This window comes from Homarus americanus, unplaced genomic scaffold (assembly GCF_018991925.1).
Source record: "Homarus americanus isolate GMGI-L3 unplaced genomic scaffold, GMGI_Hamer_2.0 scaffold29755, whole genome shotgun sequence".
NCBI lineage: Eukaryota > Metazoa > Arthropoda > Malacostraca > Decapoda > Nephropidae > Homarus > Homarus americanus.
This window is the reverse complement of record NW_024719330.1, coordinates 1-17,193: the sequence shown is the minus strand read 5'-3', so window position 1 is coordinate 17,193 and position 17,193 is coordinate 1. Positions and strand designations below refer to the sequence as shown.

The following is a 17,193-nucleotide window of genomic DNA, read 5'->3' as shown; positions in this document are numbered from 1 at the left end:
ACGATCCAGGACTGTTTCCTAAGTCAACATATAACCGAACCCACCCGGGGTAATAATATACTCGATTTAGTTCTGTCGAACAGAGAAAACCTCATTAGCAATGTCGAGGTAGGGAACGAGCTTGCAAACAGTGATCACAAAGAAATTAGATTCCAGTTAGATTTTCAGGGCAGACGTAAGGAAAATTCCACTAAAGTCCCAGATTTCAGAAGGGCAAACTTTGACAGTTTGAAGAGGCAGCTGAGGTAGGGGGTGTCATGCTTGGGGGTGAGCTACATGACCTCACATGAGGTGACCTCACTCAATGCACCCACAGAGGGCGACCTCGCCATACCAGGAGACCCGACGGTCGAGACCGACCTGATAACGAGATCCGAGATTGCCGAGTTCCACAACAATTTAAATAACGAGTTAGTTAGTGCACAAAGGCAGAACATACCATATAAAAAACTCAGATCAGACAACAATGACCCTAAATGGATAATAATTATTTAAAGAACATCATTGGCCAAAGGAAGGCTATAGGTAGAAGGATAAATCGTGGTGAAATTTCCCTCCGGGATTATTATAAGGTATTGGCGAGTAGGGTTAAAACCGAGATAAGGAAAGCTGAGAGGAATAATGAGGAAAGGATAGCAAGGGAGGCGAAGACAAACCCCCAAAGGATTCTACCAAATGTATCAAACTAAAACACGAGAAAAGATTGGACCAATACGGTCGGATACCGGCGAGCTAACCGATAACGATGCAGAAATGAGCAATAATCTGAATAAATATTTTTCAACAGTTTTCACCACCGAAAATTTAAACATGATACCGGAGGCACCGACTCTATTCAGAGATAGTGAAGAAAACAAATTAAGTGAGATAATAGTGACTAGTAACGATGTTAGTAAGCAAATAGACAAACTAAAGCCTAATAAGTCACCTGGTCCCGATGAGATATTTGCCAGAGTATTAAAGGAATGTGAGGAAGAACTTTGTATGCCCTTAGCAAAGTTGTTTAACATGTCCTTAAAGACAGGTGTAGTACCAGAATCCTGGAGGATAGCGAATGTAATACCGATTTTCAAGAAGGGGGATAGATCACTATCCTCTAACAACCGCCCAATCAGTCAAACATCAATAGTAGGCAAATTACTGGAAGCAATCATTTCAAACTCTCTTCGAAATCACCTGGAGAAGCACCGATTGATCAACGATTCCCAGCATGGCTTCACAAGCGGGCATTCATGTCTAACTAATCTATTAATATTCTTTTCATCAATTTTCGAATCGGTGGACGAGGGGCACAATTATGATGTGGTATATCTCGACTTTAGCAAAGCCTTCGATAGAGTCCCCCACGAAAGACTAATTAGAAAGGTAGAAGCACATGGCATCAAAGGTAATATCCTTAAATAGGTTAGGGCGTGGTTACAGGACAGGAAACAGCGAGTGAGCATTAACGGCACCAAATCCCATTGGAGCAACGTCGCTAGTGGAGTTCCCCAAGGCTCAGTACTTGGACCATTATTATTTATTATATACATAAACGACATAGATATCGGCATAGACAGCAACATAAGGAAATTTGCCGACGACACTAAAATAGGACGTGTTATTAAATCTGACGAGGACTCCGCAAAACTACAGGAAGATCTAAACAAATTTTTCGAATGGTCTGAAAAATGGCAGATGAAATTCAACGTGGACAAATGTAAAGTACTCAGTATAGGAGATGTAAACAGGGAAACCAGATGAACAACGATGCCCTAGAGAAATCCGACTGCGAGAGAGATTTAGGAGTAATGATAAGTAGGAACCTTAAGCCAAGTAAACAATGTGTTTTTCCTTGTAACAAAGCTAATAAAGTACTTGGGTTCTTACACAAAGGTGTGTTAGTTACAAGACTAGTTACTGTATCTTGCGCTTGTGAGACCACACCTGGATTGTGCAGTTCAGTTCTGGTCACCGTATTACAGAATGGATATAGAATCCTTGGAAAGAATTAAGAGGAGAAGGACAAGACTAATCCCGGGCATTAGGAACCTTGAGTATAGAGGCAGGTTAAAGCATCTTATTTGCACTCCCTCGAGAGACATAGAGTGAGGGGCGACCTGATAGAGGTGTATAAATGGAAGTCAGAGCTAAACAAAGGGGACATTACAAAGGTACTCAAACTATCCAACCAGGAGCAAACTCGTAACAATGGTTTTAAATTAGACAAATTTAGATTTAGGCGCGAAATAGGTAAACACTGGTTTGGAAACAGAGTAGTGGATGAATGGAACAAGTTACTAAATATCATCATTAACTCGAATACGCTGAATAGCTTCAAACATAGGTTGGATGCTTATAATTATGTGCAATAGGGGTTGGGTGTAAACGGGACTGCCCAGTATGGGCCAATAGGCCCGCTGCAGTTTCCACCATTCTTATGTTCTTATGTTTAGTGGCTTGAGGTGGACGAAGGGCGAGAGGAGAGAGGTGAGTCTTGTCTTGCCAATGTTGTGTGTTTAAGGTTAGTCAAACAAGGGTGGTGGTATCAGGAAAGTGACTGTGGTACTGCCGGAAAAGTAGTTGTGGTGGTGCTACTGGGAAAGTGATTGTGGTGGTGCTACTTGGAAATGATTGTGGTGGTGCTAACGAGAAAATGATTGTGGTGGTGTTACCGGAAAAGTGATTGCGGTGGTACTGTCAGAAAAGTGTTTGTGGTGGTGCTACTGGGAAAATGATTATGGTGTTCCTGAGGAAGTGATTGCGGTGGTGCTACTGAGGAAGTGATTGTGGTGGTGTTACTGAGGGAGTGATTGCGGTGGTGCTACTGAGGGAGTGATTGTGGTGGTGCTACTGAGGAAGTGATTGTGGTGGTGCTACTGAGGAAGTGATTGTGGTGGTGCTACTGAGGAAGTGATGGTGGTGGTGCTACTGAGGGAGTGATTGCAATGGTGCTACTGAATGATTGTAATGGTGCTACTGAGGGAGTGATTGTAATGATGCCACTGAGAGAAGGATTGTGGTGAGGAACATTTATTCCATTATATAACTCTCCAAGTATTATTACATATAATATACTTTTCCTGCCAACTTAACAGTTTATAGTTAATATAAATTTGACTAATTCACCATATATATAAATTACTAATTAAACAGGTGATATAAATTAATAATCTAAAACGACTTGGGGGTGGGGTAAGTGTGGACCCTTTACCTGTCAGACTTTGGGATACTTATGTGAGCAAAGTAACTCGCAGCCGTAGTGAATATTTTCTTATATTTCAATTCCAATATATACAAATCCATCTTCACAGTGCAATTAGATTAGTATTAACCCGAAAAGAAATGATACAAAGTAATAATTATTAACAAAACTGCCGATTATTCATTCTTACAAGGTAAACTAAAATTGACGTAAATCAACTGTTAGGTATGAAAAACTAAGGCAAAATATCCAACCAAATAATACGAATATTATATAATTATTCTTTGCTATATTATCTTTTATATAGATAAGAGCTGCTATCGGATTTACCTGATCGTTTAACAGAAGAGATAAAGTTGTTTGATGGAGCGTTAGGGAGTGTAGACAACACATTGGCCTGCGACTACAATGCAGTACTTTCATTTTCTCTTCTGCTGCGGCGTTAAGATAGTATTCATAATCTTTCATTCATATCCTCTTCTATAAACTAGGTACCCATCACAACTAGGTAATCTGGGAGGTTTTGTTGCTAAAATTATTGCAAGTCTTGAATACAGCTCAAATATATGTGATTATCCAATATAAATGTAAGGGTGGCTGAACATACTGTCATCACTGTAAGAGCGGCAGTTTCTCTCTCTTGCTCTGCCACCCTTATCTTACTCATACTTTTCTTGTCTTAGTTCTTTCAAGTGTTGTTTTTACTTACCTCAATTCATGGTTACTACATAACCTCAGTTCTTTTTGGTAGCATGGGTATTGTAATTCTGGTATCATGTCACTTGGACGGAAATAAAGGTAACTGCTGTGGGAGAAATGAATACTCCTAAAATACTCAAAGAACAAGTTTATTAATATTGAATCAAAGTGGGGAAAAATATATCATTAACATATAACTACCAGGCTCACTCCTGGGCTTATTGCAGACTGAGTATTTCTTATTTACTTATTTTCACTCCTCTGCAAGTTACTCAGATCCTACACTCTTACTGCACACAACCTTACTGGTGTTACATTACGTTACAGTTACAAGGATCAATTCCTTGACTTTACTCACATTACATATAGACACATGACAACTCCTTGGCTCCTCTTAACTGCCAATCCCAGTAGGTACTTACTTCACCCACATTACTGGTGATACATTTCATTACATACATGGCCAACTTACATATGGTATTTCACACTAACTGTTGGTAGGGCATATGAGATGCACTCAAAACACACAACATGTTAATACTGAAACCAGCAAATACATGGGTCCATTACCCAACATGGGATAATTATTAGCAAACACATACAACCACATTGTGGACCATAACTCCAAAGCATGTCCCAGGGTATAGCACCGGCGCCTCTAACAACTGACGACTACCGTCGCGGTCGACACGTGGCGAGCGTCTGGGGTCCAGCCCCGCGATGTTGATCTGTAGTAAGTTAATCATGTCGAATCACCGACCGATGCATATATTGATCCCTGCTGGTTACCCACCGGCTCAGCAGCCGATGGGGTGTTCAAATAAGCCCACCCTGGAATCTGGGAACAAACGGGAGAGGACGTCACAGGACTGGGAAGCACGATGACAACACAAAACAAATCTTTCGTCTCGCAACGTCAGACGACATTTACTTTATATTACTTTTTTACACTGGGTGAATGACAATTCCACTGTTAAAGCATGAACATTGATATTCACTACAATTGACTGAATCAAACTGAATGGCTATAAAACACCGCTACATACCTGGGAACAAACGGGAGAGGACGTCACGGGACGCTCTCTCCCTCTCCCCCGTGGTAATATACCCCCGAGTTGCCAGCGATCGCTACTCGTGCAACAACTCGACTGTTACTCATTCAAGTATGACCCTCAGTTGACAAAGGTCTGGCGAATTACTAAAGTTGATTTAGACAGACTAATCAAGATTGAGCTTGTCAGGAGAGATTGGAAAAAACGTATTAACAACTGCGTTCGAAGGCGGGACTTACCGGGAGGGATCGCGAGTCGAAGCGTCGACGGCGAAAAACACTAGTCTTCTCGGGGACGGCTAACCCACTCGTGTTTTGTGGTCGTAGAGTTTAATGAGAATCATTAGTGTTAAAACAGACTAACAGTCAATGTGACCATGACATAAATACAGTCGAGTCTGGATTTACGCGGGTTTGGTTTACGCGTTTGGTCGTTTACGCGGTGCCTTGCCAGAATGAAATTCTTTAATTACGCGGTAAATTTGGTCATTTACGCGGGAAGCGGCGCGGGCAGGGTGCGCACGAGGTCGTCCAGTCATCGAAGCATTACCGAGTTCTTCACCCACCACAGTCGGCCCAAGCCAGGGATAGTGATAGTGAGGATATGGACTTTGAGGGGTTTGACAAAGAGGCCCTGCAAGCCTCTGTGGTGGATAGTGATACAGGCGAGGGCCAATAATCTGCCGTCTGCCTCGGAACCAACCCCCCATGCCCGTGTGCCCAGCCATCTTTTCTACTAACGTAAGTGTTAAAAAACCTAATATTATTGATATTTCTTTTCTGTATTATGTGTGTGCATACCATCATAAAGTTAAGATACTAGTTTTACTACAATGTACGTATTGTGTCGCAAAAAGTGGAGTTTGGGGGTCGGCCCAGTCTCTATTTTAATTAATTCCCCACGTTCCATTATTTCATTTACGCGTTTCTCGCGGGCCTCCGCGGGTTCAATTGACCGCGTAAATGCAGACCCAACTGTACTCTATGTATACTCACCATCGTTGATATCGCTATAGAGATGTGTTTTGGGGGAGATAATCACTACTGGCACTGTAGTTATGTGCCGAAAATAAAGATTTTTTTTTTTTTTTACTACAGGTTAGGGAAGGTTAGGTTAGGTTAGGTTGTATTTATTGGGCAAAACCCAAGAGGCAAAATTTCGATTTCTGGTTCTTTTGAAAACATCCACAATGCATTGTGGTCATTTTTGGTCTTTGAGCCCAACATATATCATAAAAATGAATGGTCCAAGTACTGAGCTTTAGGGTACTTAAGCACACACGTACGCTGTGGAAGCTTAACAATGACTGGGGAGAAAACACTCGGGGACGCTGTGATGCTCCGCAAGAGAGCGTAGCACACCGAGGTGAGAGAGGGTGGCGCGCCATGTAAAGTAGCCCGTGTTGGGTGACAACGTTATACTGAATTGGTCGGAATCGTGGGTATCTAAAGAGTAGGAACGTTATAACGAAACAGCATTGTGTGGGGCAACATTAAGCTAGGACTGGGTGTACTAAGTTCTTGCTTACATTCCTTTAATACTCTGGCAAATATCTCATCGGGAACTGCCGACTTCTTAGGTTTAACTTGTCTGTTTGTTTACTAACATAGTTACTAGTCACTCCTATCTTGCTTGATCTACTTTCTTCACTATTTCTGTATATAGTCGGTGCCTCGGGTATCATGTTTAAAGTTTCGATGACGAAAACTGTTGAAAAATATCTTCAGATTATTGCTCGGTTCCCTGTCGTTAGCCTGCCAGTATCTGACTGTATTGGTCCAATATTGTCACGTGTTTTAGTGTGATACATTTGGAAGAATCTCTTGGGTTTGACTTTGCCTCCCCTGATACCTTCAGTTCTTTGCTTTTCTTATCTCAGTCTTAACCCTACTGGCCAATTCCTTATAATGATCTCGGAGGCAAACTTCAGCCGTTCTTTGTCCAATAATATTCTTTAAATAATTATCTATCCGTGTTTTTTGTATAGTATGTTCTGCCTTTGTGTATTAAGTAACTCATTTAAATTGTTGTGGAACTTGTCAACCTCAGATCTCGTGATGTCACCAGGTAAAGTGAGGTCATATATTTCACTGGTTGAGTCCTATTTGTTAGAGAGATCTCAGTGTGTGATGATTGGTGGAACCATTGCAGATCCTGTCCCTTTGCAGTCCCACAGACATCAGTTTTGGGACCACTTGTGTTTACAGTCTACACCAGTAGTCTTGCATCTCTGCCGGATGTCCGTAGATGCTCGGGGTGTTGCCTATTTTCTATGCCGATGATAATGAAATCTTTAATGTCTGATACGTATTAAGATTTGGATGGCTTGGAGAAAACTTGGACTGAATAATCGCAGAACCGAGATCACAGATGATTGGGCTCCTTTATACAGTACTTTGGGGAAATGTAATTCAGTCCTGTTGATTCTGTGCATAATCTTGGAGAGTAATGTGAATCAAAAATTAATATTAAATAGCATATAAATTCAGTAGTTGCAATTTTCATATTCAAATTCTATAGTACAGCTCAGTATGTTGTTAATCACTTATTTGGATTGACAATGTATTGTGAGTACAGTATTATATTTTTCGAGTATTTTAGCCGATAAAAGTACCAATAATATTACGGTAGTTGCTCAAAGTGGAGAAGGGTTTGAAAGAGGGAAAATGTGGAGTAAAATACTAAAAAGAACAATAAACGAACCTTTGAAAACCTGACCTGACCTGACCTAACCTATAAAAATCCTAAAACTATAAAGCACGTACAGCACCTTATTATTGTTGTTGTTTAATGTGTTGAAGTTTTCCGTGTTCAGGTGGGGAGGGGATCTATGAACTTGAAAGTGATTTTTAACCTTTCTATAGATTAAGGAAGGTTAGGTCAGGTTTTCAAAGGTTTGTTATTTTTAGTATCTTACCCCACATTCTCCATCTACTTCAAAGCCCTGTCCACTTGTTGGGAATTGGTGATGTCTTATACAGTACTGTACTGTAAGTGGGAAACACTGGAGCACCTTAGCTTTTGTGTTTATTCAAGACATTGTCAGGTCATGAGACCTAACTGTGGGTGACCTGACATTGCATCAGAAGGTCAGTATTTTGAGACCACTCATCGTCCACCCTACCTCCACCTGACATTGCATCATGTCTGTTCAGTAACAGGAGACCCCCACAGCTCAGTGTGACTGGGAAATACCCGTCGTCGTTGTAACACCGTATCAAAGATTTGTAGTTTTTTAATTATATTTATTTAACTAAGCTTTTAGATAAACAATTCGGGATTATTCTAGTAAAGAAATGGAATTTCTAACTTAAGAAGAACTGCTTATACGGACTCCGGTAGTTTAGACTCCCGGAAATCTTTCCCCAGCACCCAGAAACATTCTGGGATGTGGGCTAGTGTCTGTCTGTGTTGTTTAGTCTCTGGGAAACTTTTCCCGGTAACCGAAAAAAAGAAATCCGAGGACAAGGGATTTTTCTGTGTTTGAGAAAGTCGTTTGGACACCGGCAAATATCTCGTCCCCGGAAGTTGCTTCCATCAAAGAAAGTTGCTAAGTTATGGCATAACACAATAAACACGAACTCAGTACCTAACCTAACCAAACATAAGATTAAATACACCTAAAGTGAAGACTACACTGTATGATACTAGTAAACATGGTGGCTCAGTCATGTCTACGTTGTCATTGTCCGCTTTGCACAGCGTCTGTATTTTTCTAGCTAAATAATTTTTTTAATGTCAATATCAGAAATATGATAAAACACGAAATTCATACATGACGAAAGGAAATTTACTTAACAGAAAAGGTTCAAGGAAGTCCCGTTGTTTACTGAGAAAGGGTTCTCCTTAGTGGCCAACACAGTCTCTATTATCAGGAACTGTGGAGGGTTGGTGACCACTGTGCCGGCGCTATGTACTGTATGTAGATGGCGTTTTAATTCTCATCTTATTAACCTGTTGTTTTTATCTGTGTACTGCAGTGAGTGGGTCAGAGAAGTTAACAATACAGATGTTAAAATTGTTCTTTTTTTCACCTTATCATAACTGAACAAATCAAAGTCTTGTTTATACATATCAATAATTATGGCCATTAAGTCTTTGGGGACGTCTTCAAAGTACTGAAGGTCATGTAATGCTCCGATGGATTTGTGTTTCCTCGGAATGGTGTTTTCCTGAAGGTGCAGGAGGCCCAGAAGGTACTCCGCTTCCTTGGGGTTCTCATGCCGCACGATGTACTTGTAGTCAGCTGTACATGGACCACACAGTTGGCTAATGGGGGTCCAGTGATGGTCCAACAGGTCCACGTCCCTGGTCCATAATACGTGCTCAAGGAACTCTGCCATAGTGAAGGAGGCGTTACTGAAATACTTCTTTAGTTTACTTTGTTCCGTCGCGGAGTACCCAATGTTGACAGCAGCAACGACACCAACGTGTTTGCCTACTGTCAGCATCTTCTTGGCTAACGTTATAAACTTTCTCTCGGGGTTAGACGATGCTTTCTTGGTTTCATTAAGACGATGGCGGCTAAACGTCCCAAAACGCTTCCCTGTCAGAAAGCCATATGCCTGCGAAACCTTTTTTAGTGTTGTGAGGTACTGAGGGGAAGGTGCGACGGATCCTTTGTGTATGAGAGCTGGAAGCCAGTATTCCTGCCATCTATCATTCCACGTCTGATGACTTGCCGTTACTTTCCTGTAGTCCTTGTCGTAGGTATTAAGTGGAGACCCATTTAGGTACTTGTCTCTATAATGAAAGAACAATGTTGTTGAAGTTATTATATATTTATGAAGAGCGTATTCTAGGTTAGTAAATACACTAAGTCATCAACAATTAAAAATCAAGAGAGCCATCACATTTGAATCTTAATGATGATAGTTACCGATAATGAAACTTTTATACCATATCAACTGAGAAAACTATAAGTATGAACTCAAAATATTTTCGTGAGTCATGAGTAGACAATGGTGAAGCGTACAAGTAAACAACACTCTGATTGGATGAAACTTATTCTTAGGCTGTACAGACAAGCTAACTCTTATTACCAAGGTTTCACCAACTTACTTGTAAGCTGAAACCAGACGACCAAGAGGATGCCTCACAACCAGAGTCTTTAGGTCTTGTAGGCTGCCTGGAATCCTTGTACACGCTTGACTCATGAAGGATTTCCATGCTGTTGAAGACGATTGTGTCACATAATTCAGAATATCAATCTGTATGTGTGTTGAATTGTGAATTATATGCATCGGTCTTGTATGCACACTACCGAAAGGCAGAGATATTTTTTTCTTCAGATATCCGGGAGAGGTTGTGTCAGGTGAGGGAATAATATTTTAAGTGAGAGATCAATGAAAGTAATATATTCACTGACAGAACAACAGAAGAGGGAAAGATGAGCATGAACAAGGGAAGTTGTTCAGTACACATTATTGTTTAGACTTGGGTGTAGAAATGCACTTTGGATGTGTAAGGCAAGAGAAGCCAGGGCTTATTTCTTTACTTGTGCTAATCCCAGACTTAATTGTTGCTTCCCCAGGGGTGTAATTATCGCAATCGATCATCAGATCTTATCCCACAATTAGTATATAACACAACCCGTTACTACCACACCACAAATAAATAAAAAACACTTTAACCACAGTATCTTTTCACTTGGCTCTTCAGGCTTATCATCACTACTGCTTGTTGACGCTACGTGTGGCTGCTGGGTTGTCATGTCATCCAGTTATTTATCTTCTTGGGAGACCAATGATCTTGGAACCTTATCCAGACTTTCCTGTAGTTCCTGTATTTGGGAGACCACTTAATCGGTCAAAGAACAATTCTCATATAACAAATGCTGTTATCTCGGGATACATAGTATGAATAATACAACCTATGTACAGTACATAGCCTGTTAACATCTTAAATATAACTCGCGTTTTATAACTGTTGATACATCAGATCAAATTACAGTACATAAATATACTTATTAAAGTTATTTAGAGTTTCTTGGCAGATTCTAATACTTCACGATCGCTCACGTCTTAGGGTCTAGTGGTCCGAACCGACGTGTCGTCTGTCCCGTAGAAATCGGTGGACTACCCTCGAGGGCCATCCGTTTCGTATTGAAGCACCTCGGCTAATTCGTCGTCAACACTATATCCGTTCTCTCCCGCCTAGTTTATCATCCCTCTTTCTGTCTCTTCTAGTTTATCTTACTGTGGCGGTAACACTTGTGTTTTTTTACACGTGTATTCCTTTGAGACTGTTTTTATCTAATGGCCACCCAATAGAGGTGGCTATGCCAAGGGATGGAGACCAGTGGGTTATGTAAGATCTCTGCATTGTTCTTGATAATTTTGTCAAGGTTTCTTTTGTAGTCCAGTACTGTTCTTGATTCCACAGCTTGTGCTGGCAGACTGTTCCATAGGTCTACCAGTCTGTGTAAAGTAGTATTTCCTTATATTTGTTCAACATGAGAACTTGGCCAGCTTGTAGTGGATGTGAGACTTTATCAAGTGCCCTAGAGAAATCCACATACATCCATGGTCAAAAAGTTTGTTGAACCCCAAATAAAATGAAACCGCACACCCGCATCAAACGAGAGACAGTCGAGTCAGAAACTCGTTCCTTTTGACTGACCGTACAACACATCCACTGGTAGACCTTGGTCCATGTGGTCTGTTAAAAATTCAATGAAAATGACTTAAGTTTGTCAGCAGAATATTCTATCCATGAAATCATGTTGTGATGCATTGATTAAATTGTACTCAGTTGGATGATGAGGGTGTCTACTGGTCTGGAAATGGCAAACAATTTTAACGGAGGCTGGAAAAAGTCGGAAATTTTATGTGAATTCAGTGCAACTTCAAAATATTGTTATTTTGACAGTAATCAATGCTGTACTGTACTGTATAATAGGTAAATAATTTAATTTTTAGATGCAAATTCCAGTAAATAGACAACTCCAGTAAGTGAATTGTTTGTATACCTATAGTATCATATTTTATGTTAGTGATCAAATAACAAAATATTACACGTCACAGCTACTGATTCTGCAATGAGTATTGTCATAGATGAATTGTTGTTTGTTATTTAAGTGGATGAGAAGTGTGATTTTTCAGTTGTCACTGCTAATGACATGGTTACCCTTCTGTGCCACCACAGTTGGAACCCCCGATTACATCAACTTTCCCCCGTGCTATCTGGATTTTGGTCGGGGATACTTGTGTCCGGTGCTGGACCCCAGGCCGGTTTTCAAGAGGATCTAGATTAAGCGAGTCCGGGCTAGAGGGAGTTTACTGTACTATAATGAAAGCATCTTTATTCCTTAGTTATGTTTGCTTCAGTATGAAATCAACCCTGAAGATGTCAAATATTTTCTGATTTAATAAGTGATATTTTCTCAACCATGTCGTACAACCTTCATCATGACAATAAGCATTATGGGATGACTATGTGGTTATCATCGTACTCCGGGACAATACGATATTAACTTCTCTGTACCAGTATTTTGGGACAACACTTAAGTTCTTTAGGGAAATTGGGACTCAAACAGACTGTCAGGTTCAGGAGAGGTCAAAAGAATGGCTCTTAAGATAAAAGTGAATACTAAATGTAGGAGGATGCACCTAGGTCACGTGTCCCAACCGGACGAAGAAACGTCATTAACGGAGACCAAAATACCGTACGAGAAGGACCCGGGAGTGTATGCGACACGTAGATGGTCTGTCCCTCGTAACGCTTTTCGAGTATTAGGTGCTTCCCGTCCGAAGTACCGTGACCCCGTTTGGTCCCTCCCCTCCACCTGTACTTCCCCACCTCCACCTGTACTTCCCCACCTCCACTCCCCCCCACCTCTACTCCCCCCACCTCCACTCCCCTCCACCTCCACTCTCCCCCACCTCCACTCTCCCCCACCTCCACTCCCCCCACCTCCACCCCCCCCCACCTCCACTCCCCCACCTCCACTCCCCTACCTCCACTACCCCACCTCCACTCCCCCACCTCCACTTCCCTACTTGCACTCCTCCCACCTCCACTCGCCCTCCTCCACTCCCCCACCTCCACTCTCCCCACCTCCACTCCCGTACTTGCACTCCTCCCACCTCCACTCCCTCACCTGCACTCCCCTACTTGCACTCTCCCACCTCCTCTCCCCCACCTCCACCGACGGAGGGCTGCAGTTCACAAGCCGGGACTTTGCTGCGTTCATCGAGCGACGGGGAGTCCGGCAGGTGTTGTCACCGTCCCATTACCCGCAGTCCAACGGCCACGCCGAGGCTGTTGTCAAATCCCTGAAGCACCTCATCCTCAAAGTGGCCACTTCTGGGAATATCCTCAACTGCGAGGCCTTCGACCGGGGTCTCTTCGAACTCCGCAACAACCCAGCTACACCGGATGCTCCCCTGCCCAGGTCTTGTATCCCTGCTCACGCTCAGTCCTTCTCCAAGGAGTGGCAGGTTAAGACAGAGGATTGCGGCCGCCGAACGAGTTCGTGACGTCGTCGCCCGCTAATACTACCACGCCCGTTCTCTCCCCAAGTTGAGTGTCGGCACCCAAGTCCGTGTTCAGGACCTTATCTCCCTACGTTAGGACAAAGTGGGCGTAGTCATGGGTCTCGGTAGATCACGGGACTACCAGGTGCTGTTACCCAGTGGTCGCGTGTGGTGGAGGTAACCGCCGTTTTCTCCGCCCCGTAACAACGCCTTCTGCTGACCCCGTCACCAGTGTTGAGTCCTGTGTCCTCCCCAGTGATCAAGTCCCTCGACGCTCAGAACGGATCCAAAAGAAAAGGTCCGCTCAAGACTTTGCTATGAGCGTATAGAGGGGGGGGGGGGTTATATGTGTATTATGTATGTATATTATGTATTCCATTTATATATATACTACTTATTTAGCCTAGCCAGCAGCATGTGGCAATGCATTTGTTATGTCCCACACGCTTAGATAATGTGCCTGGCGACATATGGAAGCTGCTACATGTCGCCTGAGGGCTCGGTTGTTGATAGAGTAGGGAGTGCCGTCTTGTTGTATTGTAGTGGGCTACCTCCGCTATATAAGACCTAATCTCGTGGTGACCTACCTCTTTCTACCTACACCACCTCCTCCGCTCCTGCCTGGCGGCCCTCGCTTCCGTCGGCGAGCCACAAGCTGGTCCTCCTCTGAGCACCCTCACCAACCAGATCTCTGTACATCACGCTTGTAACCAACCTGCCACTTCCCAGCACCAAGCTGCTCTGTACATCCAATACAATATGTATACAGAGAGCACATTGTGAGTTTCCTTTCTCCAACCAATATCTCATAACCCCACAAATGGTGACCCCGGAGATTCGCACTCACACAGGATGGAGGAGAAACCGATCACTCTCCCAGTCTTCAAGCAACATGGAAGACTGGCTTATCCACACAGAGGCAGCTCTCATCGGCTCTACAGGTACTGTCTCTACACCTCAGGTTAGACACCCTAGAGCAGCTCTGCTACTCTAAGCAGACACCAGCTCCTCTTCCTGCCCCAAGCACCACGTCCTATCGACCCCAGCAGGCGCATCTGAGGACTCTGTACCTGCCGAGAGGGAAGCACAGCATTCGTCGCCGTTGTTTTTTTCCCTCCGGCACTCCCACCTGCTGTTGTAGACCCTGCTCCTATTATAGACCCTCCTCCTGACGTCGCCCCTGACCCAGTGATCATGAGGACGCTGCCCCTGCAGCGACAGAAGCACAACATTCATCGCCCCCACCCACCCTTTTTCTCCCACAGATCTCGTGTGTCTAGACTCGAGACAGTTGTCTCCCCTAGCGGCCGGGTCTTTCACGCCCTCGCCGTTATGTCTCGCATGCACCGCCGTTTTGCCTCGCATGTGCCATGCAACCCTGCAGACAACAAGTCTCCTGGAGGGAAGGGGGGAGTATCGTAGTGGATTCCTCCCCTACAAACGCTGTTTGTCGCAGAGTAGCCGACCCCGCGAATTCCCCAGCGTATGCGTCGTGGTCTAGGTCAACCAGCGCCGCCTTAGACGACGGAGGTCAACTATTAAGCCACGCTTATCTCCGCTATATAAGACCTGACCTCGTGGTGACCTACCTCCTTCTACCTACACCAACCAGCGAAATAGAATTCTACGAGTGTTTCTGTTCGCCCCTGTAGTTAGAACCGAATACCTAGAACATGTACAAATATATTATGCTTATTTTTAAAAAAATTTCTTATTCCAGGTGTTTCGCATATTATCCGAGTCAACAGAAGGAGTTCGTCTTTACGATCAGCTCCTTCCGACCATCTCCGAGATGTCATCCGGAGAGTTGAAGTTTGCTCTTGCCATCCGGTCTCTTCTCCAGAGTATCGTCAGAGGTACAATGATTTATATTAAGAATATCTTCAATATAATTAGCCCTACCATTTCAAGTGGATGAATGTTTAATTAGTAAGAATCATGATACCACTTAAAAAGTTGTCAATTTGCTTTAAAAGGGTATTTGTGGGGGATAAATGTAAAGGTGTACATATAAATGAAAATATTGAGTGTTTTATTATGAGGTACAGCACAGTACAAGCTTTTAGGTATGATTTTGTCACCGCTAAATCTGCATTACACATTTTGTAATCTACTTTTATTTCCAAAATCTGGTTAAACTGTCTGGGTTTTTCTCACAGTAGGAGCAGAAATAGGCACTCCTTGATTAATCACGCCTCCATCACTGTGTCAAGCTCTGCTGACCTGGCTCTGTGCGGTGATTTACTCTCTAATGTGCTCATGTTTTTGTCGATGGAATGTGGCTGTGTACTATTTACACTTTGGAGGTCACATTGAAGCAACACTTAGCAATGATAGGGAATTACGCAGTGCAGTATATATTTTATTTCAATATTGTTGCTGCTAGTGAGTTGTACTAAACAAGTATCCACTATGTATTTCATAACATTGTAATTTGTTTTGGTATTCTCAATTTTTGTTTCGGATATACTGTATATATAGGGATGCTGTAATCTAAAATTAGGTTTTGCATACATCAAGAGTACGTTTGTGGCTCCTCACGAGTTGTACTTGCTCAGAAATATATACTGTACAGTAATGTTATATACAGGTTGCACTTAAAAAAATCCAAACATCATTTATCCCCAAACTGTGAACATCCAAAAGTGATCGCATTGATTATAAAAATTTACCGCGCTGCCAGATGATGGCGTTTCAGCACACTAAGCTAAGATATCATCACCGGGGCATTTTCTCGTAGTCGGTCACTGAGTTACACCCTCCGACTCGCCGTCACCCGCACTTACGAACGGGATCCCAATACATTCACCTCCAAAAGTTGTAATTAAACTGTCATTATTTTCATCATTGTTTAACAGCACTTTATGTTATGTAACCTAAAGTATGGGTCCAGGAACTTATCCCTGTTGTAAGTTGCGGACGGCCTGTATTATTATTAACATTATATTTTGAGTTCCTTAGTTTAGTGTGTTTGTTATACTTGTACATGCAGTATTATATATTAGTTTATAGTTGTCATATATGTAGTATTTTATTTGGTGCTTAATGAAATATTAGGGTTTTTAATAATGACCTTGAGTTAGCCAACAAGTTCAGTTATCTGAAACATTTTGGATTTTTGAAGTGGAACCTATATTTCAACTCCCTCCTCCAAATATTAATGTACTATAGGAACAGAAATGGTTGATTTAAATTATTGCTCCAAACTGCACCACACCATAGTGCCATCTTTGGCATATACAGTAAATGAACTTTTGTAAACTGTACTGTACATATTTAATGTCACATGATGTGACAATGTTTGTTTTGTCAAGTGCATGTCATTAGTGTAACGGTCGGTGCCAAATCATCGTTATTTGGCGCCATTCATTTTTAGATATACCTGTATCTCATTTATGAGACATTGTTTATCTAAGCCAAGAGTTGTTACGTCTTGCATATTTCATCTCCGTCGTCAGAAAATGTAACGGCGCGATGTTGAGCAATTTGTTGCCAGACTATGGATGATAGATAGGATCTGTACATATCATATTAAGTCTTCAACACAAGATATTTATTGTCAACTCTAAATTAAATATGTTGTGAATAAAACTTTTCAATTTGTGTTACCAAAGTGAGAATAAAAGATTGTCTCCGGCCAGCTTTTTTCTTTTATTATGTCCCGTAATATTCCCCCCGCCGAGAGCCTCCGTCGTTTGCTTTTAATGTATACGGAGACCGAAATCACAAATTGACGGTTTACGACGAGACGCGAACGTGCAACGTCACGAAAGAAATATTG

General features: G+C 42.4%; 1 protein-coding gene across 1 annotated transcript; it reads right to left on the bottom strand.

Annotated features, from left to right (window-relative positions):
• Positions 1-8,004: 8,004 nt before the first annotated feature.
• Positions 8,005-10,112, bottom strand: LOC121860040 (the record flags this gene model as incomplete). Its single annotated transcript, XM_042357053.1, is given in 2 exon segments — positions 8,005-9,678; positions 9,997-10,112. Coding segments are annotated over 2 exon segments (918 nt in total), but the record flags the coding sequence as incomplete, so codon positions are not given.
• Positions 10,113-17,193: the final 7,081 nt, after the last annotated feature.